The sequence below is a fragment of the Cricetulus griseus genome, chromosome X (assembly GCF_003668045.3).
Source record: "Cricetulus griseus strain 17A/GY chromosome X, alternate assembly CriGri-PICRH-1.0, whole genome shotgun sequence".
Taxonomy (NCBI): domain Eukaryota; kingdom Metazoa; phylum Chordata; class Mammalia; order Rodentia; family Cricetidae; genus Cricetulus; species Cricetulus griseus.
In genome coordinates, this window is record NC_048604.1 from 64,723,514 (window position 1) to 64,749,662 (window position 26,149).

The window sequence follows — 26,149 nt, forward strand, 5'->3', positions numbered from 1 at the left end:
AAAGAGAGAAAATACAGGTTATGACAGGCATTTATGTGGCAATCCACTCCTGATGTAAGCCAAGCTAAGGGGAAAGAAACATAGGTTACAAGCAGTTCTTGCTTCAGAAACCTCTACCCAAGTTGTGTTTAGGAACAACAGAAAACCAAGATACAACTGGTATGCCCAGTTGCTTCAATCATGAAAGATAATCTAAAATTGACCACATGCTTCAGATGCAAAACATAATCTGCATTCCCAAAGCTATGGATGTATCTCAGTGGCAGACAGCTGGAATAGCTTGAACAAGTGCCTGGGCTCCAACCCCAGAGTCACAAAAATTTACAGGATAAAACAACTACCGGTAGGTCTCAAATGAATGTGTGTTGTAGTTGTTTCTCTTCATATTTGGGAAAGGGAAACATACTATTGCAGAATCACAGTCAAAAACCAAAGCTAGGGCTGGGTGCAGTGACACACACCTGTAATTCTAGCATTTAGGAGGATGAGGCCTTGAGCAAATTCAAGGCCAGATTGGGCTACATGTTTGAGGCCACCCTAAACTATACAGGGAGTTTGAGGTTAGCTTCAGCTATATAAAAAGATCCTCTTTCAGAAAGAGGAAAAAAAGAAAAAACAAGACTAGGGCTAGCCTGTGTGAAGCCTTGGATTCACTTTCGTTTTTCTTTTTCTTTTCTTTTCTTTTTCTTTTTTTTTTTTTTTTTGGTTTTTTTGAGACAGGATTTCTCTGTGTAATGCCCTAGCTGTCCTGGAAGATCCCCCTGCCTCTGCCTCCCCAGTGCTGGGATTACAGGTATGCACCACCACCACCCAGCTTGGATTCAATTTCTAACAGTGTATAAACCAGCCATGATGGTACATGCCTGCTCTTCAGCACTCAGGTAGTGGAGACAGAAGGATCAGGAGTTCACTGTCATCTTCAGCAACATAGCTAGTTTGAAACCAGCATGAATTTATGAAACCCTGTCTTCAAACAAAAAGAGGGAGAGAGAGAGAAAGGAAGGAAGGAAAGATGGCAGGCAGGCAGACTAATCAAATGTACTGTTTTGCTTGAAAACATTGGGCACCCTAATGACTATCACACAGTATAGATCTTTTTCTTTCCCCACCTAATTTCCTTCTGTTTATACTGATCTCTAAGACACCTCACTAGCACTTCATGTACATACTGATTAGCCCGTCTAATACATTGTGATCCTAAGGTTAATGAACCCAATCGCTTGATATAAATATCATGTCTATGAAGTTTGTCCTTGAGAAAAATTTACAACAAAATTTTAAACTTGGAAAACAAATCAGAGATAAGACCAAACCAAAGCAATATGACTCCAAAGTCCACACTTCTTACCCTCTCTGAAACACTGGTCTGACAGACTTAAACAATCCAAAGCCTTCCAATGCTTTGCATTGACATAAAGTCCCTATTCCAGCTTGGCAAGTCCTTCACTGAAAGCCACACACTATTTGATCTCCTCATTCTTTTCTGACTCTTCATCTAGAACATTGTCTTTCTCATATTTAAATCCTATCACTGACTAATTTATTAAGTCCAAATAGATACGATTGTCCATTGTGTTCACTAGCATATCCCTAGTGAGCAGGGTGGCTACTTGGTTAAAACAATCATTGTTGAGTAAGTAAAGGAACTGAAGTCCCACCTCCACTATGAACAGGCATGTCAAACACTCCCACTCACTTTCTTTTGTAATGTCAAAAAACCTCAGAACTACTATCTCAGCCTAATACCTAATTTCTCTGCATTTGACTTCTTTCCCTGGCTGGGCTCCCTTAGAGCCCAGACATCTTGCAAATCTCTGCATATCTCACAGGGTATAAGTAAAACTGGACACACAGGAAACACACCATAAACACTAGCATACAGATGTACTGCATGAGAATCCTGTCTACAGCAACTTTATGAGAATAGTTATTTTTGCACACTAGGTTAGAGATGTCCAGGACTCTTCACTTGCTCATATTTTCTATTTCAAAACTCATTAAGCAGAACTGTGATTGAGCATTTGGCAACTAAGGAAAGCATCTGGAAAATCTTGATGCCCCGGAGTTTGTGGCTTGCTGATTACACAAGCATATTGCTACAGGTTTTCTTGGGAGGGAAGTAGAATGACTGCATCATGGTGATTTCATCTGCTAGTTAGCATGAGTTCCAAGATGCAGGTTCAAATAGTAGGTGTACTGTTGGCTCCTGGGTCCTCCCAATATCAGCTTTCCCTTTTCTGTGGCATAATGCAGAAATTAATTATTGCTTGTGGGTATTGATTAGTATATAGCTCCTACAGTCTACTAAATTGATAGTAGAGCAGAACTATAATTTGCAATTTTACTACATAGGTTGCTAAAATTACTTTTATAATGAATAACATTAAAATAATAGTAGTAGTAACTGAAATGTATTGTATGTTTACTTCAGACCAAGCGCTTTTCTTTTTTTGGCTTTGGTTTTGGTTTGTCTGAGACAGGGTTTCTGTGTAGCCCTAGCTGGCCCCAAACTCAGAGATGCGCCTGGCTCTGCTGCATGAGTACTGGGATTAAATGTAAGTTCTACCACCACCTGGCTGCAGGCACTGTTCTTCAAGCATTGTAAGGGTTAACTCACTGCCAAAGGAAGTAGGTACTGTTATTGTCCCCCACTCTACAAATATGAAGAAGGGTGATATGCTTTAAACTATTACCTATACCAGGAGTAAGGAAATTACAGGTTCTTACTTTTGAAATTAATTTGAAGGTAACAAGGAAATGAGCTATCCCAATTTTTCCCGCAGAGTCTTTCTCTGTAGCTTAGGGTAGCCTGGAATTCATTATTTAGTGCAAGTTTGCCCCAAACTCAGGCAATCTTCCTACCTCAAGCCCTCTAAATGCTAGGATTATGAGTGTGAGCTGCCACATTCAGTTCTTATCTATGTGGAGTTTTTTGTTTTGGGTGGGGTTTTTTGTATATTGTTTTGTTTTGAGATAGTCTCATATCCCATATGCTGGCCTCAAACTTGCTACAACGTGGAACTGAACTCTTGATCCTCTTGCCTCTATAGTGTTATAGGAATGCACAAGCATTCTTGGTTTACCTGTGTATTTTCAAATCATACTTCCTAGCCTGTAAACCAGCCTAGGCTATATAGTAAGACTTTGTCTCAATAAAAGTAAATAAAAATAAGTAAATCTAAACTGGGCATGGTGGGGGGTACCTGACAGGTACTTGGGAGGCTGAAGTGGGAAAACTGCTTGAACTGAGAAGTTTGGGACAAGCCTAAACAACACAGCAAAACTATTGTCTCAAAATAACAATGACACCAAAATTACAATTCCTTTATGTTAAGTAAGAGCACAGGCTTTGAAGCCAAGATTGAGTGCTTTTAAACCCCAATTTATCCTCATGCTGTGTCTGGAAATAGAATCTGTCCTGGTGACAGATATCTAATCTTGGGCTGGTTATTTAGTCCAGTGGTACAGAGTTTGCCTCGCATGTACAAAGCCCTTGATTCATCCTCAGAACCTAAAAAAGACCCCCTACCCAAGTACAAACAACAAAGTGCGAGATTTCTTTTTCAAATCAAACTATTCTAGTCCCTATTGCTTACAATTATAAAAATAAGCCCTGCCAAATGGATGTAACTAGAAGAAACCATCCTGAGTGAGGTAACCCAGTCACAAAAAGACAAACATGGTATATACTCACTCATATGTGAATTTTAGACATAGAGCAAAGGATTACCAGCCCACAATCCTCATCACTAAAGGAACTAGGAAACAAGGAGGACTCTAAGAGAAGAATACATGGACCCTCGGAGGGTAGAGGAGAGGGAGCAGGGAGAAAGAGAGGGGGAGAAGAGGAAATGGGGGAGTGGGAGGGTTGAGTCGGGGAAAGAGTAGGAGAGAGCAGGATGAGAGATACCATAACAGAGGGAGCCATTATATGTTCAAGAGACCTGGTACTAGGGAGATTTCCAGGGATCTACAAGGATGACACCAACTGACAATCTAAGCAATAGTGGAGAGGCTACCCCAAATGCCCTTCCCCTATAAATGAGACTGATGACTACCTTATACGCCATCCTAGAGCCTTCATCCAGTGGCTGATGGAGGCAGAAGCAGACACCCACAGCTAAACACTGAGCTGAACTCTGGAGCCCAGTTGCAGAGAGAGAGGAGTGAGGAGCAGGGAGGGGGGAAGTCAGGACCAGGCTGGTGAGGCCTGAAGATGCAGCTGGCCTGACCGGCGGGGGGGGTGGGGGTGGACTGCATGGACCCCAGACTGATGTGAGGGGAGGCATCCTGGGACTGATCCATACCCCTGAACATGGATGTCAGTGAGGAGGCCTTGGCACTCTATGGGGCCTCTAGTGGTGGATCAATATTTGTCCCTGGAGGGGGGGGGGGCTTTGGGAACTCATTCGACATGGAGGGATGTTCTCTTGGCCTGGAAGCATGGAGCAGGGCCTAGGCCCTGCCCAGGATGATGTGGCAGACTTTGGGGATACCCTGTGGAGGGCCTTGCTCTCCCTGGAGAGCAGAGGGGGATAAGGTGGGGAGCTGATGGGGGTTAGGGGAAGGGGGAGGGGGAGGGAGAAGGGATTGACATGTGAAACAGGTTTGTTTCTAATTTGAACTAATAAAAAATAATTTCTTGGGGGAAAAAAGATATATAATATAAAAATTATGGTATAAAAGGAAAAAAATAAGCCCTGCAAGTCCATGATGGTATGTGCCTATGATCCTAGCACTAGGGAGGTTATGGTAGCAGAATTCCAAGTTCAAGGCTAATCCAGCCTACATGCTGAGACTCTGTCACAAAAAATACACAAAAGATTCAAGATCCTATGACTTAGCACATGTTCTAGAGTTAAAATATGGGAATTTGTGGGTTATGTTTTTAATAATCACTGTGGACAAACTCTTAGACAATTCTAATCAGACTTTTGGACTAAATGTCAAATTATACAAAGTAAAAAATAAATCTCCTATTAGCAATCATCACACAGTAGATTTAAGGCTTTAAAAACCATTTAAAAAACTAGGTCTTAGTATAATGAAAGTAAAAGCAGGAAGCTGCTACTGAATTCAAGGGCATTCTGTACACAGTGAGTTCTAAGCTATTATGGACTACAAAGTAAAACTCACTATAAAAAAAAAACAAAAGGAAAAATATCTGAAGACTACATGGTTTTCATGACCCAAATTAATAGTCCCACCTAGAAATATATGTGCTCTAGATGGAAAATATTGAAGATATATAATTGATACATAATATATTTATAATTGTGATTTAAAACTACTATCAAGATATTGTGGCTATAGCCAGATGTACACAGAGAAACCCTGTCTCTGGAAGAAAAAAGATATTGTGGCTATAAATTGGAACTAAAACTTAATAGATAGCTGAATTAACAGTGAAATGGGAAGCTAGGAGTGATGATTTATGCCTATAATCGAAGCATTGCAGAAGCAGGGAGATTAGGAGTTCAAGGTCACCTTTGGCTACATACTAAACATACTAAACTCAAACCATTCTGGACTACAGGAAAACCAATCTCCAAACAAAATGCATGTGTGGTAACCTGCAATCCCAACAGTTGGGAGCTGAAGCAGGCTACATAATAAGCTCCAGGAACCCTAGGCTTAGAGTAAAACCCTTTCTCAAAGGGAAGAAAAAGAGCTATGTGGTTAAGAGTTCACACTGCTCTTACAGAGGACCAGAGCTCAGTTCCGAGCACCCAAATCTGGAGGCTCACAACCACCTGTAAATCCAGCTCCATGGGATCCTATGCCTTTTCCAGGCCTCCTCATGAACCTGCATACATGTGCACATATACACATAAATAAAAATAAAATTAATTTTTGTTGTTTCTTGAGACAGAGTTTCTCTGTATAGCCCTGGCTAGCCTGGAACTTGCTCTGTAGACCAGGCTGGCCTCAAAATCACAGCGATCTGACTGCTCTTGCCTCTGAGTGTTGGAATTAAAAGTGTAAGCTACCATGCCCCTGGAAATAAATATATATTTTTAAAAGAGATGTCTAAAGAGATACCTCTGCTGTTACATACAAGCACTGTAATTCTTCCAGAGGACCAATATTTGGTTCCCAGTATTCATATCAGAAAGCTCATAACTCTCTGTAACTCCAGGACCAAGGGACCCCAGGCGCTTTGAACGTCACAAGTATCTAAACACATGTGGCATACACACACACACAAAAAAAAAAGAAATAATTTTATGAAAGAAGTGAAATATCAGAAAACATTTTTGGTCAAAATGAAATTGGCTATATTCAAATGATACTGATATTACTATTTTAGTACTATATTTATTAATAATTATAGCCTAAACTTGCTATTATGTTTACTAGTATACTACTAATGATTAATATAAAATTGAATTAATACTAGTTTATTATTACAAATAAGAATTCTACGGAACTTGGCCGGCAGGCTCCAGCACACCCAGAGACTGCCAAGGCCCCGTAACAGTACCGCCTCCATCCACCGGCCCAGGTAGGACAGGGGCTGCTTCCAGTTCGTGTTCCCCTGCCCTAATCGGGGACACCTGACTCCAGAGGTCTGCTCACGGAATTCAAACTCAGCCAGCGGGCTCCAGCTCACCCAGAGACTGCCAAGGCCCTGGTAACAGTCACGCCTCCGTCCAGGAGAAGAGGACAGACATCAGAGTATTGGAACTGTTTGCATCTACCAGAAGGGAACCTTGGTCCCATACCCACCAGGAGAGGAAGAGACTCCTGCTACACCCACCAGAAGAAAGGATGGGAAGAAGACAATATAAAAGCACATTCAACAACAGAAAAACCAATATGACACCACCAGAGACTAGGGACCATACACCAGCAAGACCAGAACATCACAATGCAGAAGCAGAAGAGAATGACCTTAAAAACATCATCATGAAAATGATAGAGGGTCTCAAAGAGGATATGAGAAAATCCCTTAAAGAAATGGAAGAAAAAACAAACCAAAAAATACAAGATATCAACAAATCTTTCAAGGAAACACTTCAAGACCTAAAAACTGAAATAGAGACAATAAAGAAAGCACAATCTGAAGGAATGCTGGAAATAGAAAAGCTGGATAAATGATCAGAAACTACAGATGCAAACATAACCAACAGAATACAAGAGACGGAAGAGAGAATCTCAGGAATTGAAGATACACTAGGAGAAATAGACTCATCAACCAAAGAAAAACTTAAGTCCAACAAATCCCTAACACAAAATATCCAGGAAATATGGGACACCGAGAAAAGACCAAACCTAAGAATAATAGGTATAGAAGAAGGTGAAGAAATCCAACTCAAAGGAACAGAAAACATATTCAACAGAATCATAGAAGAAAACTTTCCCAACCGAAAGAAAGACATGCCAATGAAAGTACAAGAAGCCTACAGAACACCAAATAGACTGGACAAAAAAAAAAGGTCTCCTCGCCACATAATAATCAAAACCCCAAACATACAGAATAAAGAGAAAATATTAAGAGCAGCAAAGGAAAAAGGTCAAGTAACATATAAAGGCAAACCTATAAGAATTACACCTGACTTTTCCATGGAAACTCTGAAAGCCAGAAGGTCCTGAATAGGTATTCTACCTACACTAGGAGACCACAGATGCCAGCCCAAACTACTATACCCAGCAAAGCTTTCAATCAATATAGATGGAGAAAACAAGATATTCCATGAAAAAAAAACAGATTCAAACAATACATATCCACCAATCCAGCCCTACAGAAAGTTCTGGAAGGAAAACTGAAACCCAAGGATGTTAACTACAGCCAGAAAAATATAGGCAATAGATAATCCCACTTTACCAACAGCCAAAAGAAAAATAAATCAAATTAAATGGAGAGAAACTCAATGCAATTCCTCTAAAATCAGGGACAAGACAAGGCTGTCTACTCCCTCCATACCTATTCAATATTGTCCTTGAAGTTCTAGCTAGAGCAATAAGACAACAAAAGGAAATCAAGGGAATACAAATCAGAAAGGAAGAAGTCAAACTCTCACTATTTGCAGACGATATGATAGTCTATATTAGTGACCCAAAAAACTCTATCAGAGAACTTCTACAGCTGATAAATACCTTCAGCAAATTTGCAGGATAGAAGATTAACTCAAAAAATCTGTAGCCCTACTATATACCAATGACACACTGGTGAAGAAAGAAATCGGAGAAACATCACCCTTTACAATTGCCACAAACAACGTAAAATACTTCGGGGTAACACTAACCAAAAAAGTGAAAGACCTGTACCGTAAGAATTTTGAGTCTCTAAAGAAAGGAATTAAAGAAGATACTTGAAAATGGAAGGATCTCCCATGTACTTGGATAGGTAGGATCAACATAGTAAAAATGGCAATCTTGTCAAAAGCAATCTACAGATTCAATGCAATCCCCATCAAAATTCCAATACAATTCTTCACAGACCTTGAAAGAACAATTCTCAACTTTATATGGAAAAACAAAAGACCCAGGATAGCCAAAACAACCCTGTACAATAAAGGAACTTCTGGAGGCATTACCGTCCCTGACTTCTATTACAGAGCTATAGTCCTGAAAACAGCTTGGTATTGGCACAAAAATAGACAGGTAGACCAATGGAATAGAGTTGACAACCCTAATATTAACCCACACACCTACGAACACTTGATTTTTGACAAAGAAACTAAATTCATATGATGGAATAAAGAAAGCATCTTCAACAAATGGTGCTGGCATAATTGGATGCTGGGACGTAGAAGACTGCAGATAGATCCAAGCCTATGGCTATGCACAAAACTTAAGTCCAAATGGATCAAAGACCTCAACATAAATCCAGCCACACTGAACCTATTTAGAAGACAAAGTGGAAAATACCCTGGAATTAATTGGTACAGGAGACCGATTCCTGAACATTACACCAGTAGCACAGACACTGAGATCAACAATTGATAAATGGGACCTCCTGAAACTGAGAAGCTTCTTAAGGCTAAGGACACAGTCAGTAAGACAAAACGGCAGCCCACAGAGTGGGAAAAGGTATTCACCAACCCCACATCTGACAGAGGGCTGACCTCCAAAATATACAAAGAACTCAAGAAGCTAGTCTCCAAAACACCAAACAATCCAATTAAAAAGTGGGGTACAGAACTAAATAGACAATTCTCAATAGAGGAATCTAAAACGGCTGAGATCTACAAGGATGACACCAACAATCTAAGCAACAGAGGAGAGGCTACCTTGAATGCCCTCCCCCTGATAGTGAGATTGATGATTGGCTTATATGCCATCCTATAGCCTTCATACAGTAGCTGGTGGAAGTAGAAGCATACACCCACAACTAATCACTGAACTGAACTGGAATCCAGTTGCAGAGAAGAACAAGTGATGGACAAAGGGGTCCAGACCAGGCTGGTGAAATCCACAGAAACAACTGACCTGAACAAGGGGGAGCTCTTGGTCCCCAGATTGATAGCTAGCATAAGAGCATGGGACCGATCCAGACCCCAGGAACATGGGTTTCAGTGAGGAGACCTTGGAAATCTACGGGACCTCCTGTAGTAGTTCAGTACTTATCCCTAGCATAGGTGGACTTTGGGAGCCCAATCCACATACAGTGATACTCCCTGAGCCAACACACATGGGGGTGGGCCTAGGCCCTATCCCAAAGGATATGATAGACTCTGATGACCCCCTTTGGAAGGCCTCACCCTCCCTGGGGAGCAGAAAGGATATGTGATAGGTATGGTATAAGTTGGGGGTTGGTAGGGGAGGAGGGGAGGGAGTGGGAACTGGGGATTGACATGTAAAACAATCTTGTTTCTAATTCAAATTAAAAAAAGAGATGTAAGCTCCCCCCATGACAAAAATAAAGAATTCTACTAGAGTTGGAGTTCAGAGGGAATGTATTTGTCTCTCATAAAGTAGGTTATATATTTAGCATCACAATAAAGGAGAAAGAATCAACATTACCATCATCTTTAGTGCAAATGATTTATCAACCTAAACATTAGAGATGCCAAGCATAGTAGTGATGGTATATGCCCATAATTCCAGCAATCAGGAGGTAAGTACAGGAGGATCTGAAGTTTGAGGTCAGGCTGAGTTACACAGTGAGATCCAGGACCATCTAGACCAGTTAATGAGATCCTGTCTCCAAACAAATGTTAGATACCTTCCATTATTCTACCACAAAGGAAATCACACACAGTTGGAACTCTTATCAACTGAGGGTTTTGTAACTATTGGTTAGCTGTAAGATCAAGTCCTCCATGTGCCAAGGATTGAAAGCAGGAATCCTCCTCACATGTTAATCACATGCTCTATGACTGAGCTACATCCAAAGCCCTTAAGAGCTACTTTTAAGAAACTTTATCACACTACTGGCTACAAATTTCTCCTAGAGAGTTCTAAGAATGTTTTTAGAGGGGGCTGTCAACTTTTCAGTTTTCTCTATTCTGATCTTTTGATGGATGGGTTTTCAGCTCTTAATAGCGCTTTCAATTTGCTTTCCCCTGAGCAGCATGTGGCACATATCAGATGAAAACCCAAGAAAGTAGAACCCAGCTATGCATGGTGACACAGGCTTAGTACTTGGGAGGCTAAGGAAAAAAGCCAGCCAGGGATACAAAGTGACTTCCAGGCTAGCTGAAGTTGCATAGTGAGACTGTCTGAAAAATAATGGGGATATAGCTAGGTGGTAGAGCTTTCGTCTAGGATGTACAATTCCTAGCACTGCATGCATGTATGCAAACATAAGTAAATAAAATTTAGATTCTTATTTAAAAAAAAAAGAAGCAAAGAGGAGGGAGAGTAGGGCTATATAACTCAGTGGGAAAGTACTTGGCTAGTATGTACCTGAAGACTTGACTCAATATTCACCACCAAAACATGAGACACAGAGACAGAGAACAGAAATGAGAAATGATTTTCTTCCTAATGCCAAGAGGCACATAGAGCTCTGCAGACAGACTGTCCACCAGGAGTGGAAGAGGGAAGTGACTCAAGTTTTTTCCTTCCCTCTCTTCTTCAATTGTGGTATCAATTGCACATGCAGAAGCAGCAGCAATCACAACAGCATACAGCAAACACACTGCTTTTTATAAACAAAATCAGCAAGTGAAATAGCCAAGCTAAAATAATACCCCTGCTATGTGAAATAATCCATTTAAATGCCCTTTTGATTATACATGTGAAAAACTGCACTTCTACACCAGGTACAGTAAAAATTAGTAAATTTTTTCAAATCCTCTACACATAGCTGCACAATTCCAAACAATCAGACAACATGTAATAATGTACATATAATCAGTTCAAAATTGGGATATTTTATCCTCATTTCTATCAAGAAAAGAAGTATTTGTGTGATCCATCATATTTGAACTCACAAAATGAGGAAATCAATTTGCTGACAATGCTGGACAACATAGGAACATATTTATGAAACCAGAAACACAGCACCTACTCTGTAATGACACACATTCTAAATAAATATTGGTATTTTTCTTGCCATATTACCTCAATGAGTTATGTATGCAAGTTTTTGTTTGTTTGTTTGTTTGTTTGAGACTATGTCTTGTTATGTAGTCCAGGCTGGCCTCAAACTCTTAATATTCCTGACTTGGCCTCTCAAGTGTTGGAAATGAAGCATATACCAGCACACCCAGAAGTAAGTTATATCACATTAAGGCAACCTACAGACCAAGATCAAGAAGTAAAGGAATTACAGTTGTCAGAATGATAGTTTGAACTGAAATACTCTAGCCATGTTTACCAGCTATCTGACTCATTTGTATTTTTACTTAAGTCCTAGGAAATATTCTCCTTTAATAACAAAACACTGACATATATTATCCCATCACTTGGAAGATGGAAGCAAGAGAAACAGGAGTCCAAGTCCAGACTGGGCTACATGAGACACTGTCTCAAAAAGAACAGAAAATAACAAGCTAGCAAAGATGGCCCTGCTGGTAAGGGTGCCTGCCACCAAGCCTGATAACCTGAATTCAATGTTAATGGAGAGACTGGAGTCCTCCAAGTTGTTCTCTGACCTCCACATATGAGCTTTTGCATACAGACACCCACATACATGTGCACATGTACAAAAAATGAATAAATTAAATGTTTAAAAATAACAACTTTCGGGCTGGAGAGATGGCTCAGAGGTTAAGAGCACCGGCTGCTCTTCCAGAGGTCCTGAGTTCAATTCCCAGCAACCACATGGTGGCTCACAACCATCCGTTATGATATCTGGTGCCCTCTTCTGGTGTGCAGATATACATGGAAGCAGAATGTTGTATACATAATAAATAAATAAAATCTTAAAAAAAAACACCTTTCTGACAGGATGCTAATCAAAGCAGAATGTTCATTTTTAAAAAGGCATGGTGATATATACAATCCTAACACTCAGGGAGGTATAGTCAAAAATCACTGCCAGATTTAAAGCTAGCCTAATCTAGATAGCAAACTCCAGGCCAGTTAAGGCTTCATACAGAGAAACCCTATCTCAAAAGACAAAAAAAAGGGCCTGGAGAGAAGGATCACCACTTACTGAGCCAAGTTGGGGTCCCAGCACCAGTGGCAGGAAATTCACAACCTCTTGTAACTTCAGCTCTAAGCATCAGACACATTCTCCTGGTTTCAAAGGACACACACACACACACACACACACACACACACACACACACACACACACACACACACACCACCCCAAAATATTTTTTCCAAGCATGGTGTTGCATGCCTTTAACCTCAGCACTCAGTAGGCAAACACAAATGGATCTGTGAGTTCAAGACCAGCCTGGTCTATACAGTGAGTTCCAGGAAAGCCAAGGCTACATAATGAGAGACCCAGCCTCAAAAAAACTTTTAAGAACAAAAATACTTGGAAAGCCTGAACTGCCCCTTTAACAAAGACAGATAAAGGGGATTTTAGGAGAAAACTGCAAATAGTATTGCCTTTTTTGTAAATACTATTTTCATCTATGCTAGGGACTGTATCAGCTCAGACAAGTAACTCTCTACAATTGACTTCCCTAACTGGAAAATTAATATATTTTCATTCTCTGTAATGTCAAAATTTTTAATTATTTTTAATCTGCCAAGAAAATCTGAATACAGTATATAGATGAAAATCAGAAAATCTCAATATAGTATATAGATAAAAATGAGTTCTAACAAGGAATTTATACTTTTTAAAAAGGAATGTATTGCTTTTGGAGCCCTCATAGGAGTACAGGTTACAATGTGTTACCTGTGATATACTGAAGCTCTCTCCATTTCTTCTCCACTTTATCTCCCTCTTTCTTTCTCCATCATTACCTCCTCTCCCTTATCCCAAAACAAATTTTACTGCTTTTTATGCATTTTTTCAAAGAAAGCAGCCTTCTGTATTAAGAAAAAAGATGTTCACCTATCCTTCAGGGAAAATAGTGTTTAACATTGGCTTGGGGCCACAAATCAAGATCTAACACTGGTTTGAAGAGTTTTTATTACATTAGTAAAATGAGGAGAGAAATCAATTTGGAGGAGAAATGCAAGGATTTCTTTCAGGGAAATTGGAACTGCTTTAAAAAATGTTACTCGATGCCAAACATATAATATATGTTTCTCTGTGTAGTCCTGTCTTTTCTGGAATTCTATCTGTAGACCAGGCTGGCCTTGAACTCAGAGATCCACTGGCCTCTGCCTCCTGAATGCTGGGATCAAAGGTGTTTGCCATCACACCCAGCTGCCAATATTTTTGTTTTGTTTTGTTTTTCAAGACAGGGTCTCTCTGTATTGCTTTGGAGCATGTCCTAGAACTTGCTCCGTAGACCAGGCTGGTCTCAAACTCAGAGATCTGTCTATCTCTGCCTCTGCCTCCTGAGTGTTGGGATTAAAGGCACCAAAGCCTGGCACCAATAATTTTTTTAAGTTATTGCAAATTAGGGCTCAATAATCAGAATTAAAAATGATTGAGGTTCAACAAAGAAACATAACAAGGGGAAGGCAAGACTTGATCCCACATACAAACCATGCCTACCTGCTTTTGTGTCTTTCAAATTTGGGAAATTACCATTAAACTTCATACATTCATTATGTTTGTCATTTCTATTTTTTCTGCATGGAGGCATTTATGGATTAACAATTAATTCTATATGACTATCCTTCATGACTTCTTTTGTATTTTTAACATTTTTCAAGGTGCCAGGGATAGAACCCAGGGCCTTGTCCATAGGAAGGTAACATTTTACCTCCTAACTACCTCCTCATCCCTCATCTTTTTTCCCCTCTTGAAATCTTGAAAGGGTGGTTGTTAGAAATAGAGACGTTGATGGACAGTGTCATCTTACCAGTATTTTTATGCCTGGACTATTCCATCCCTACAGAGCTAAGTGTTATTCACTTTTCCAGACCAGCTCAAATGCTTCTTTCCACATACTCTTACAACACTTCCTGGTTGTAATATATGTTACTGAGATTTTAAGTGACTAGGAGATTGTGTGTTTCTTTCCTACTCCACTGCAGGAAAGTCAAGTACAACAATAAAACCTTTATGTGATTACCATAGATGCAAGAAAAGTTTGAAGTTAAAAAACTAAAATCTCTATTGAAAATAATCTTTCATTAAGATGGATGGTAGAAACAACCTTAAGTTGTTTATCCAATTAGTGGGGCTCCTAGAACCCACAGTCTTCATAGCTGAATTCGACTCAATTAATTGCAAACTCTTTTGAGTCTAGGAAATGTCTCAATTTGGCATCACCCTATCCCTCACACCTCAGTATCACCTAATTCAATGATCTACACACAGTGTCTCAATACAAAGCCTTATTACTCAATAATGAGGCTATAATTAAAACAAAGTTCAGATCCTAGAAAAATATTGGCTTGTAAAAAACTATGAGCGTTGTCCGAGTTTAAAATAACCTCGGCATCTACAACAAAATTGTCAAAAGTAAGATGCAACCCAGCATGTTGTAGGCACAGAATTCAATCCCCAGGACTGAGAAGGAGGAGGAAGAGGAAGAGGGGAAAAGAGACAAGGAAGAGCCTCAGAAAGGCGTCGCAGGGTGGGAGAGGGATGGCTGTAACTTTACTAGAAATGGAGCACAAAGAACAAAACGAAGGGGTGCCGAGTCTCCGTTTAGCTTATGCTCCCAGAGCGTGACAAGAAGCCAAATGCCTGTTTCCGAAAAACATTTAGTCAGTGATGGTGGTCTTCAGAACCTCAGTTTCTAAAGTAGAAAGAAATGTCACAACGAAAAGATCCCAGTCCACAAGAAGTTCAGTGCGGACAGACTGGACAGTTAACTAACACAGGCCACAGATGGTCAGAATACTCTCTCCAGGAAAGCACAACAAAGTGACAAAAAACAGGACCCAACCTCCCTTCTCTGTCCCGTAAAGCCTAAGCGTGGTTAAATAGGTGAGTTTTGAAGGACTTTAGATACTGCCCCAGCTTAAGTCTAGTGACCTTCTCACTATTCTAGACAGTAAACTGACAAAACGGGCCCTCCAGTGAAGTTGCCAACGGGAAGCCGCTGGGGAACTCACCTGGGTCTCCGGAGCTGGGGTTTGAGCTCTGGAACTCAGCAGGGAGGCAGCGATCTACCAGCACGCAGGCTCCGTGCTCACACACACTGAAGAGTCTGGGCGCCAGCGGCCGCAGCTCCTCCCTCGACGGCTTTCCCAACCCCAGCCTCCCCAGCCCATAACGTTTGCCCCGCCCTCCTCCGCGGCCCCCACTTCCGGGTGATGCTCGAGCCCGGAAGCTGGGCCGACAAGGGAAAAATGGTCCACGTCACGTGAATGAGAGCGCGCGCCCTGAGCTCCGTGCGCCCTCTGCTGCCCGCACGCAGCATCGGCCGAGATGGGTTAGGCGCTTGCAGTACCCCCTCGGCTCCCAACCCCAGTGCCTAATACAAACTCAACAGAAAGGGGAAAAAGTACTAGAAGAACAGCAAGGGCTCGCCATAAACCTTCTATAGTTCATCCTTGTCGAGCATAAAATATCGCAGACCTGACAAACTGTGTTTACTTACTAAACTAACTCCAGACAGGAAAAACCATAATCGTGGTTTGACATGGTGGCTCCTGCCTGTATTCCCAGCAAAGGAAAAGATGAGGCAAGAGGATGACCAATTGAAACCAGCCTGGGCTAAATAGTGAGTTCCTGGCCAGACTAGGGTATAGAGTAAAACCCTGTCTCAAAAAAAAAAAAAAAAAAAAAAAAAAAAAAAAAAAAAAAAAACATTGTTTTTTTTCCTCCAGACTGGAGAGATAGCTCAGTATTTAAGAGCACTGACTTCCAGAGAACTAATGGTAAGTACTTCACACCAATTTTTACTCCAGTTCTAGGGAATCCAATGCCCTCTTCTGGCCTTCTAGGGCACTGCCTACATGAGGCACACAGAAGTACAAGGAAGCAGAACAGAGAAAAAAATAAAACCACACAAGTGACAGACTGCTGTAAACTGTCCTCTAACTCCACATGTATGCTTGCACGCAGGAACGTGTGCACACACACACACACACACACACACACACACACACACACACACACCTTTCAAAAATTATACACTGGGGTTGGAGGTATAGCTTAGTGGCTGGCATTTCTTTGAGTTTATTCCCCTGCAAGTAAAAATGCTTCCCACCAAACCTACTGACCTGAGCTCCATCCCTGGTGAAGGAAGAGAACTCCTACAAACAAAAAGATATAATAAAGTAATTTTTTAAATAAAAAGTGGCTGGAGTGATAGCTCAATGTTTAAGAGCACATACTGTTCTTGTAAAGGATCCTTATTCAGTTTCCAACTTCCATGAGTAGTTCAAAACCGCCTGTAACTACAGCTCCATGGGACCCAACACCCTTTTCTGAGCTCCAAGGCCACCAACACCCAAATGTGCACATACCCATGCACATGTACACATAACTTTAAAATTTTAAAGAAACTGAGGTGACTTTAAAGTAGGCTTCCAAATATCAACAGAGTTGTAAGTGCAGTATGATTGGTGTTAAAGAAATTCAAAAACAAAAATATCACTATTCATTATTGATACCTTTGACCACTTTTCCCCATCAATACAATTGTCGTTGAACTGTTAAATAAAATTCACTTGCTGGGCATTGGTGGCACAAGCCTTTAATTCCAGCACTCGGGAGGCAGACGGCAGGGGGATCTGTGTGAGTTTGAGACCAGCCTGGTCTACAGAGTGAGTTCTAGGACAAGCTCCAGAGCAAAACAGAGAAACCCTGTCTCGACAAAACAAATAAAATAAAAATTCACTCTATGGTAGGTAGGAGCCAGGAAACCAGCTTTAGAGAAGCAGGATAGCAGGTCAGCTACTGCTCTAGTTAATCTAGATTGTCCCCTACTACCTCACTATAAAATGTCACCTTTGTTTCCATCCTCTTTACTGCCCATGAATGCTCAAGCATATTAACATTCTTTTCATAGTTATTATATTGAATGTGCTTTCTTTCATAATACAATGTCTTCAGTAAGTTTAGGTTTGCTAGTTCAGTAAATATTAAGTACCTCCAATGACATTAATATATTCTTAATGAAGTCCCCAGGGTAAGGAAACATCTGGGGCTGGGGTGGCCCTGTGGTTAAGAGTACTTCCCAGAAGGGCTCACATCTGCCTGTAATTCCAGCCCCAAGGGATCCAATACTATTCTGGCCTCCACTGGCACCTCCATGCAATGGCACACAGAGAGAACAAATCTTTTAACTTTAAAAAAATGCAACATCTTTGGGCTGTGGTGGCGAATGCCCTTTAATCTCAGCACTGGGGAGGCAGAATCAAGTCATTTCTGTGAGTTTGAGGTCAACCTCGCCTACAGAGCTAGTTCCAGGACAGCCAGGACTACACAAAGAAACCCTGTCTCAAAAACAACAAAAACAAAACCAAAAAAGGGCAACATCTGTATTCTGAAAATAAGTGTTTTGTACTTGATAAGCTTAATAAATTTAAATAACCAAAAATACATGACAATTCCATTTCAGAGTACAGTTAAAAACAGGACTTTATGGCATTCACCTTAATCTAAAAGTACTTCATAGTCCCTAAAAGAATTTTAAAGGGTTAGCAATGCTTCTGAGGTAGTGTCTCATTTCTTCAACCATAGAAATACATAACAGAGCCGGGCGGTGGTGGTGCACGCCTTTAATCCCAGCACTCGGGAGGCAGAGGCAGGTGGATCACTGTGAGTTCAAGACTAGCCTGGTCTACAAGAGCTAGTTCCAGGACAGCCTCCAAAGCCAGAGAAACCCTGTCTCGAAAAACCAAAAAAAGAAAGAAAGAAAGAAAGAAAGAAAGAAAGAAAGAAAGAAAGAAAGAAAATACATAACAGAGAAGTTAATTTAGTGATCTCCCAATACCAGGTAATAAAATTCCAAGTAACTGCTAGAGGTACAACTGACATTTTCCTGAAAGGGTAGAAGCTGCCTGAGTGTAACAGGAAAGCACCAAGGTTAAAATATTGGGGGGCGGCAAGAACCAATTAACTATTGCTTCATTTCTACTAGTGGTTATGGTAGTGTTCACATCATCCATCAAAGGAGGACAAGATGGGTCAGTAGATAGTATACGTACTGCCAGATCTGGTGACTTCAGTTCATTCCCCAGGAACTACAGGTAAATGAGAACCTACTCCAAGTTGTCCTCTGACCCTCACATGTGAACTGGGATGAATGTGAACACAAACACGCACAAAAATTAAGTAAATGTAAACTATTACAAGCAGCTGACAACTATCATTTACCCACATTAGAGACCAAATCACAGCAAACATTACCTCATCATAAATGAGTGCTAGTTCTGAGGTTAAAAGGTGTAGATCTAACATGCTAAGACATCTTGTTTAATCATATTTCAGATTAATTTGGATTTGAATGGGTTAATACTAGTTTGAACATTTCTACAGATTTCATGAAAATGTTCAAGTTTTTTCATTTCTTGAGACAGGATCTCAACTATATAGGGCCTGATTAGCCTGGAACTTGCAGCGATCTTCCTGCCTCCCTATCATGTGGTATATGGCACCACACACAACTTATATTTTATCAAATAGTAGCAATATAGAGTTATAAACCTTGCAAGTACAAATCTTACAATCTTTTAGTAAGCAGAATGCCCAATTTTCAGCAGGTAAATTTAGAGATTGCTAAAGACAACTTCTATAATTCAGTTTTGGATCTGAGAATTCTCTAAAGTTAACTAATACAAATAATGCTACTTGACAGGAATTCCATGTTCTGCTTACTAGAACATTATAAATGTAACTATAGATTACATCTCTAACCAAAAGAAGTAATGGAGCATGTGATTCAATTAACGTTTCATTTAGTTGACATCTTATACAGCAAGTTCAGTGCCATGCACAAAACTCAAGACAATTATGTATATGTTACATAATACTGCTAGAACTACAGAAAAACAACAGGAGAGGCCAGTGAGTCAACTATCAAAATTTATCACTTTAAACCCATGATTAATAGATGCTCTTATTGCTATGGCAACAATAACTAGGAAGTATGCGACAGATCCTAGAAATTAAGGATTACTCTAAAAATTCACCACCTAATTCAGTCAATATGCTACAGGGGCTAGCACACATTTACAGGACCATTATTCACTTGGCTTTGGAGACAGTCTAAATTTTCTAAGCAGGAGAGGAAAGGAGTTAATGCCAACTCACAATATAACCATGAGGTTTACCTAGGCATAAGGTACCTGGACCAAACTCTTGACCCAAGTCTGTAGTTAATTATTCACTAGCTGTGATTTCAGCTTACTATAAAGTTGCCTTCCAGATCATAGATTGCCCTCACACCACTTCATGGAAAAAAGCATCTTAAGAGACAGTACAACTTTTGAACTCAAGTACAATGCTTAAATAGATGAAAAGTCATCACACTTGGCTTCACTTATAAAGCAAAAAAAAAAAAAAACAAAACCTAAAACGAAGGTTTGAAAGGTACTTTATTTTTTTTCAATATGCCATATTTTAATGGATACATGATTCTTTGACTTGGCATCACTTATGTTGGTTTTGCAACAATTCCTTGATTATTATACCAGCTGGCATGACTACTGATCTCTCCATTCCTTTGGGGTGACTCTGCCAACCGGAGACAGGTTCCATTCTATTCCAATTTGTGTTACTGTCTGGAAGAATTAAAAAGCTGTCAGTTATACATATTTAAACCACATATTTAACCACATACATATTTAATCCATTCTCAATTTGGAAACTATTTTTTCAAAATTACAAAGAATTCTGCTCCTTGGGTTAATAACAAACACAAAGTCACCAGGGATAAAGTGCTTTTCATAGAGGTCAAATCTAATTGCTGTCTTATTCTCCAGAGCAGTTTGCTTAACTCAATGTTCAGAGTTGAAGGAAATGTTCTAAATCTGCACTGTCCAATACAGGAGTCACTAGCCACATCTGGCTGTTAAACACTAGGAACATAGGTAGAAGACCAAGGAAATAAATTTTGAAATTGTTAATTCAAAATTAAATTTTCATTTTCTTCCCCTCCAAAATATATTGCCTCTGTCAAGCACAACTACCTAAGAGAACTTATTTTAATACCTGACTCAAGGCTAGTGCATATGCTTAGATACTCAAGATCCCGAGTCCAGCCCCTAGCACCATTTTTTTAAATATGGAACACTTCACGAATTTGTGTGTCATCCTTGTGCAGGGGCCATGCTAATCTTCTCTGTACCATTCCAATTTTAGTATATGTGCTGTTGAAGCGGGCACCCAGCACCAAAATTAACAGTATCTTTAATTTCAGGCAAGGGTTGGATTGTCCCTTTTGTTTTATTAGGGTTCCATGTAGCTCAGGGTAGCCTCAGACTTGATATGTTGGTGAAGATGACCCTAAACTCTTGATCCTCCTGCATCCTTAGTGTTGGGATTATAAACGTGTGTCATTTCACTCAGCAATCTGTATTACTTATACCCAAAATACATTTATTAAAATTTCAAAATTACCTCTTTTAACTAGAAAATAGAGTAACTGAAAAATAAGTTGTTAAGCAACAGATGCAGAGCCCTAAAATATGGAAAACAAGTTACATTTCATCTATCAAGAAAATTATACTCAGGTTTTGTTTTGTTTTGTTTCTGAGACAAAGTGAACTATGTAGTCTAAGCTGGCCTCAAACTTGCTATAGTTCTAGCTGGTCTTATTCTCTCAGTCTACTTGCCTCAGCCTCCCCAAGTGCTGGGATTGCAGATAACTCCAACTACACTGGCTTGTGCTTCAGTTCTCACTACAGAATTTTAGAAGGAAATCTGATCACTGATATATATGCAGGAAGGTGACTCAAAATATGAAAATCCAGAAATTATAGAATAAGACTCTGACCAATACACCTACAAATGTTTTAATCTTAACAAATTAAAGACACTATGCTAATGTTTTGGGGGTTTGTTTGGTTTGATTTGGTTTTGGTGCTGTGGGTTGAACCCAGGGCCCAGCCAATGTTAAGCATGTACTTTACAATTTATGATAAAAATCCTTTAACTGATGGCTGTCATATGGAAATATGATGGGTCACAATTTCTGTACTGCAATTAACTGATGTACAAATCATGTGGAAAGTGTACTTAACTCAACATTAGAATGTTTTTAAAGATACATTACATAGCCCAGACTAACCTCACACTTGCAATCCTCTTGTGTAAGCCTCTCAAGGGCTGGCATTACAGGCATATACCACCATGTTTGGGTTCCACAGATAAAATCTTTCTAACAGCTACACAATATGAAAAAGGGCTGCCTTGTGATCCAACAAGCAATTTGTTACTAGAAACATTAACAGAAGCTAAGTGAATGCTGAATGCAAATGAAGACATAACCTACATTGGGTAGATGATCAGACAGTCTTTCAAATCCCTCCTTCGCTAGAAATTTAACATTTCCAATACATAGACTAGATGAAAATAAAACATATCTAAATGAAAAACCACTGAGCATGAGAGTACAGCTCAATGGTAGAGCATTTGCTAACATGACAGAGACCCTAGTTCAATCCCTAGCACTGCAAAAGAAATAACCAACCAATATTAGTACTTACATATGTCCATGTAGAAATACAGAATAGAGCTCCACCGGCTAATATAGCATTTCCATATTTGTCATGGAAATTCGGTGTCCGCTTCTGGTGGCTCTGCCTTGCTACCACTTGCTGAATGCTTCGAACTTAAAAAAGAACACACACACACACACATATATATATATATATATAGATAGATAGATATAGATATGTCAATTATTAAAACTGAGAGAATACATCTGCCAAGCAGGAAAGCAAAGGTAGTAAACCCTACATATTACTATGCAATTCAACTGACTGTCCTAAATGTTGACCACATTACACATAAGAACAAGTACCCTGGAGGTGATGGCGCCACCTTTGATCCTGGTGTTCAGGAGACAGAGGCAGGCAAATCTGTTTTTGAGGCCAGCCTGGCCTACAGAGAGAGTTCCAGGACAGCAAGGGATAAACCTGTCTCAAAAAAAAAAAGAAGAGAAGTAAGCACCTTCTCAAGTGCTCTGAAAATAAGATTAAACTGCCACTCCCTGAGGCTCACAACTGTAATCTCAGCATTTGGGAATCGGACAGGAGACGAGTTTAAGGTCAACCTGGGCTATACAGTGAATTCTAGGCTAGACTGAGCTACAGAGAAATGTGCTGTCTCAAAAAAAAATAGATATGGTAATGTGATACATGGACAGAAGCAGGCTTTAACAAACACAACAAAATCTTAACACACAATGGTGAATGTTCTTCACACCGATTCTCAATTTTCTAGATTCCTGAAAGTGTTCAGAATAAAGTTTGAGGACAGGAATGATGGCACACATCTTTTAATCTAAGTTCTCCAGAGGCAGGCAAATCTGTTAAGTTCAAGTCCAGCCTGATCTACATAGTAAGTTCCATGTCAGCTAGAGCTATACAGCAACACCCTGTCTCAAAAAATAGTTGGAGGAAAAGAAGAATTGGAGGTGCATGTCAGTAATGGTTTATTGAATACCACTCATTAATTTGAATACCTATGACTTCAATTTTCACTAAAATTTACTCAACATTGCTCAATAATTTAAAATATACAAGGGAAAATAAACTCAAAATTATCAGAATGCCCACCGAATGTTTATAACCTTAAAATCACAACAAAATACCTCCAAACTATGGTAAGCTAAATTTTAAAATAATTAGTAATGAATAAAGCTTGATTATATAATAAGTATATAAACAGGCATATTTCTAATCCCAGCACTTGGAAGGTGGAGGCAGGATCCGTAGTCAGCCTAAAATGCATGAGACCCTGTCTCAAAAAAAATTGAGTATAGGGTGCTAAAGAGGTGGCTCAGTGGTTAACAGCACTGGCTGCTCTTCTAGAGGACCCAGGTTCAATTCCTGGCACCCACATGGCAGCTCACTCCTGTCTGTCACTCCAGTTCCAAGGGATCTGACACCCTCACACATGCATACAGGCGGGCAAAACACGAATACATATGAAATAAAAATAATTTTTAAAATACATAAAAATGTGTAAGATACTTTATCATGAGGTAATTTCTAGCCTAGAAGTGAGTATTATATATGAAGACAAAATTCACTGTAATATAAGGAAGTAGAATTAACTGAGTACTTTGAATGGGAGAGATCATTTGTTTATACATATGTAGAAAAGTGGAATTAAAATGGACAGAGATAGATCTACTGTACCAGAAAGCCACTCTAGTTTTGATAAAGAATAAGGTATATAGGCATGTTAATAAGGAACAAAACTAGAAAGAGTTGGTAAATACCAAGAAAAGCTATTTGTTTTTGTTTTTCTTCTCCAACCTGGGTATCATGTCCTTATTGTTTTAAGGGTATCTAAGGGTGCTTACAGATATAGTGGAAAAAGAGCACTGTTGATTTCAGATGTGGTGGTTCACACCTGTACTGTCAGCCCTTGGAAGGCTAAGGTAGAAAAACTGCACTCAAATTTAATGCCAGCCTGGACAAGAGTGAAGCCATTTCAAAAATAAAAACAAAATAAAAATGCTGTCCACGAACTACCACTTAAAAACATAATAGTTTCAGGCTGGGGTTATAGTTTAGTGGCAGAGCTTTGGGCTTAAACCTCATCACCTCCCAAAAATAAAATAAAAATAATGGTCTCTATTGGTAAAACCGTGATAATTATTTTCAGTTCTTTAGCTGTTTTACTTACCTTTCATTTTCACCTTTAACCAGTCCCACCCAGAGAAATGTAGCTCAGTTGGTGTAGGACTTGCCATACTTTCCCTGGACTTGATCTATAATGCTGAAGAAACACACAGAAACAAACACACAAAACACACACAAAACACACACAAACACACACACACACACACACACACACACACACACACACACACACACACACACAAAATGAAGTCTATAAAGGTGCTAAGTACCTGTAATCCCAGTGGAGGCAAAGGATCAGAAGTTGAAGATCATCCTTGGCTCCATATTTTAAGCCTAGGCTACTTGAGACCCTCCCTCAGAAAACAGCCACATGCAGATAAAGCAAATTCATAAACATTTCATAATGTATTCTGCCCCTAGAACACTTAAAGGTGAGTATAGGAATTATATACTAAGAAACAAAACACAGAGAAACAAACTTTTAAGATAACCTTTTTTTGTAACATAAAAATCCCTAAATCAGTCGGGCGTTGGTGGTGCACGCCTTTAATCCCAGCACTTGGAAGGCAGAGACAGGCGGATCTCTGTGAGTTCGAGGCCAGCCTGGTCTCCAGAGCGCGTGCCAAGATAGGATCCAAAAAGCTACACAGAGAAACCCTGTCTCGAAAAACCAAAAAAAAAAAAAAATCCCTAAATCACTTAAAGATCAAATAAATCGAGATTACCAAGCAACACTGATTTGCCATGTGGATCCTTAAGTCTCTCCTCTATACAAGGAGGGGGGTGTTAAATGACAGAGATTGCTTAATGATCTTATGAAATATGTATTTACTAATCTGTTTTGCAAAAAACAAGAAAACAAGTTCATAAAGTTAAATGATTGGCCCAAAGTGAAAAAAAAAAAAAACACAGCTTGTAGAATATTAATCAGATGGGCTTCTATTTTTTAAATTATTCCTACCGTACTTCAGCGTTTACAACACAATTTGTGATACTACTAATGTCTCTGTAAAATAAAAATAAAAACATGGCTAGAAAAGCAAGCTAAAGGTAGTTGTGCAAGGTCACCTCTACACATTACTGAAGGTCACCTTCAAGGGAAAGCAATTATGAAAATGATTTTTTTTCTCTCCAATCCGATGTATTCTCCATATATACTGCTAGTCTCAAATTTCCATGTACTTGCTTAACTTTCAAACAGGGGAAAATGACTACGAGTTTTCCCGCTAGTTAATAGTCCGTTAATAAACTACAGATGAATAAAGCTGCCAGGCTACCACTTAGGGTTTTCCCTTGCTATGAATCCAGGTGAGGTAGATTTGGTTTACTGCCACCGTTGCGGTATAAAGATCAGTTCCTCTGTTTGGGGTGACAGATACACTCCCAAATCACTTAGAAAATCACTTAAGGAAAGTGATGTGTCCGCCGAGCGTTCTTCCTGGAAATCATAGGTCCCTGAGGAATGAGAATGCAGGAACACAATGGCGGGATGATAAAGCCACTGTCACGGCTACCACCCCAGTGACTTGAGAACACCCAGAGGACCGTGCACCTAGAATTAAAAAGTGCAGGATGCTGGCAGAGGAAAAGGGCATGAAAGCACGAGGACACAGGGGTCCGCGGCTGCTGTAAGGACTCGCCCACATTATATGCTCACCTTGGAGACGGCTTAGTGCGTTTCTGGCGAAGGGCAACATCGCGGAGAAGTAGCTGAAACTGCAGGGACCACAGTTACTGCCTCGGTGCAGATTCGCCCGGGATACCCTTGCAAAGAGCCCTGAAAAACAAAATGGCTTTCACTGGGGATTCCGTATGATATTTGGTAAGATATCGCGAGATTTGGGAGTTGACCTATAGAAATTGTGATCCTGTTTCTGGCGAGGAAAAAGAAAGACCTCTGGGAAATGTAGTTTCAAGCTTCATAAGGATCTTAAAATAGTATTTACTAAACAGTGAG

General features: G+C 39.8%; 2 protein-coding genes and 1 non-coding gene across 5 annotated transcripts in view; all 3 read right to left on the bottom strand.

The window, feature by feature from the left end:
* Atp7a (ATPase copper transporting alpha) overlaps window positions 1–15,678 on the bottom strand; it is a 118,238-nt gene extending 102,560 nt beyond the window's left edge. Inside the window, exon 1 of one of the 3 annotated variants that reach the window (XM_027432881.2) lies at window positions 15,538–15,678. The gene's annotated coding sequence lies outside the window, so the exon portion shown is untranslated. The remainder of the gene's footprint in view (window positions 1–15,537) is intronic. The other 2 variants (XM_027432878.2, XM_027432879.2) reach the window with 2 other exon arrangements.
* A 4,275-nt stretch (window positions 15,679–19,953) lies between these two features.
* Window positions 19,954–26,006, bottom strand: LOC100764866 (cytochrome c oxidase subunit 7B, mitochondrial). The gene is made up of 3 exons (XM_027432980.2): window positions 25,850–26,006; window positions 22,084–22,208; window positions 19,954–20,157 (listed from the first exon to the last, which is right to left on the bottom strand). Exons 1-3 carry the CDS (start codon window positions 25,887–25,889, stop codon window positions 20,080–20,082), a joined length of 243 nt encoding a protein of 80 aa, XP_027288781.1. The 5' UTR covers window positions 25,890–26,006; the 3' UTR covers window positions 19,954–20,079.
* Window positions 20,655–20,761, bottom strand: LOC113837712. Its single transcript, XR_003488434.1, has one exon. It is a non-coding gene; the product is annotated as a U6 spliceosomal RNA (small nuclear RNA).
* Window positions 26,007–26,149: the final 143 nt, after the last annotated feature.

Bases quoted from the DNA above. Each gene is read 5' to 3' on its own strand.
- LOC100764866 (XM_027432980.2), bottom strand. From the start codon at position 25,889: ATGTTGCCCTTCGCCAGAAACGCACTAAGCCGTCTCCAAG. The intron at 22,209-25,849 runs GTGAGCATATAA...TTCTTTTTTAAG, and splicing joins CGCACTAAGCCGTCTCCAAG to TTCGAAGCATTCAGCAAGTG. The intron at 20,158-22,083 runs GTAAGTACTAAT...TAATTCTTCCAG, and splicing joins GTATTTCTACATGGACATAT to ACAGTAACACAAATTGGAAT.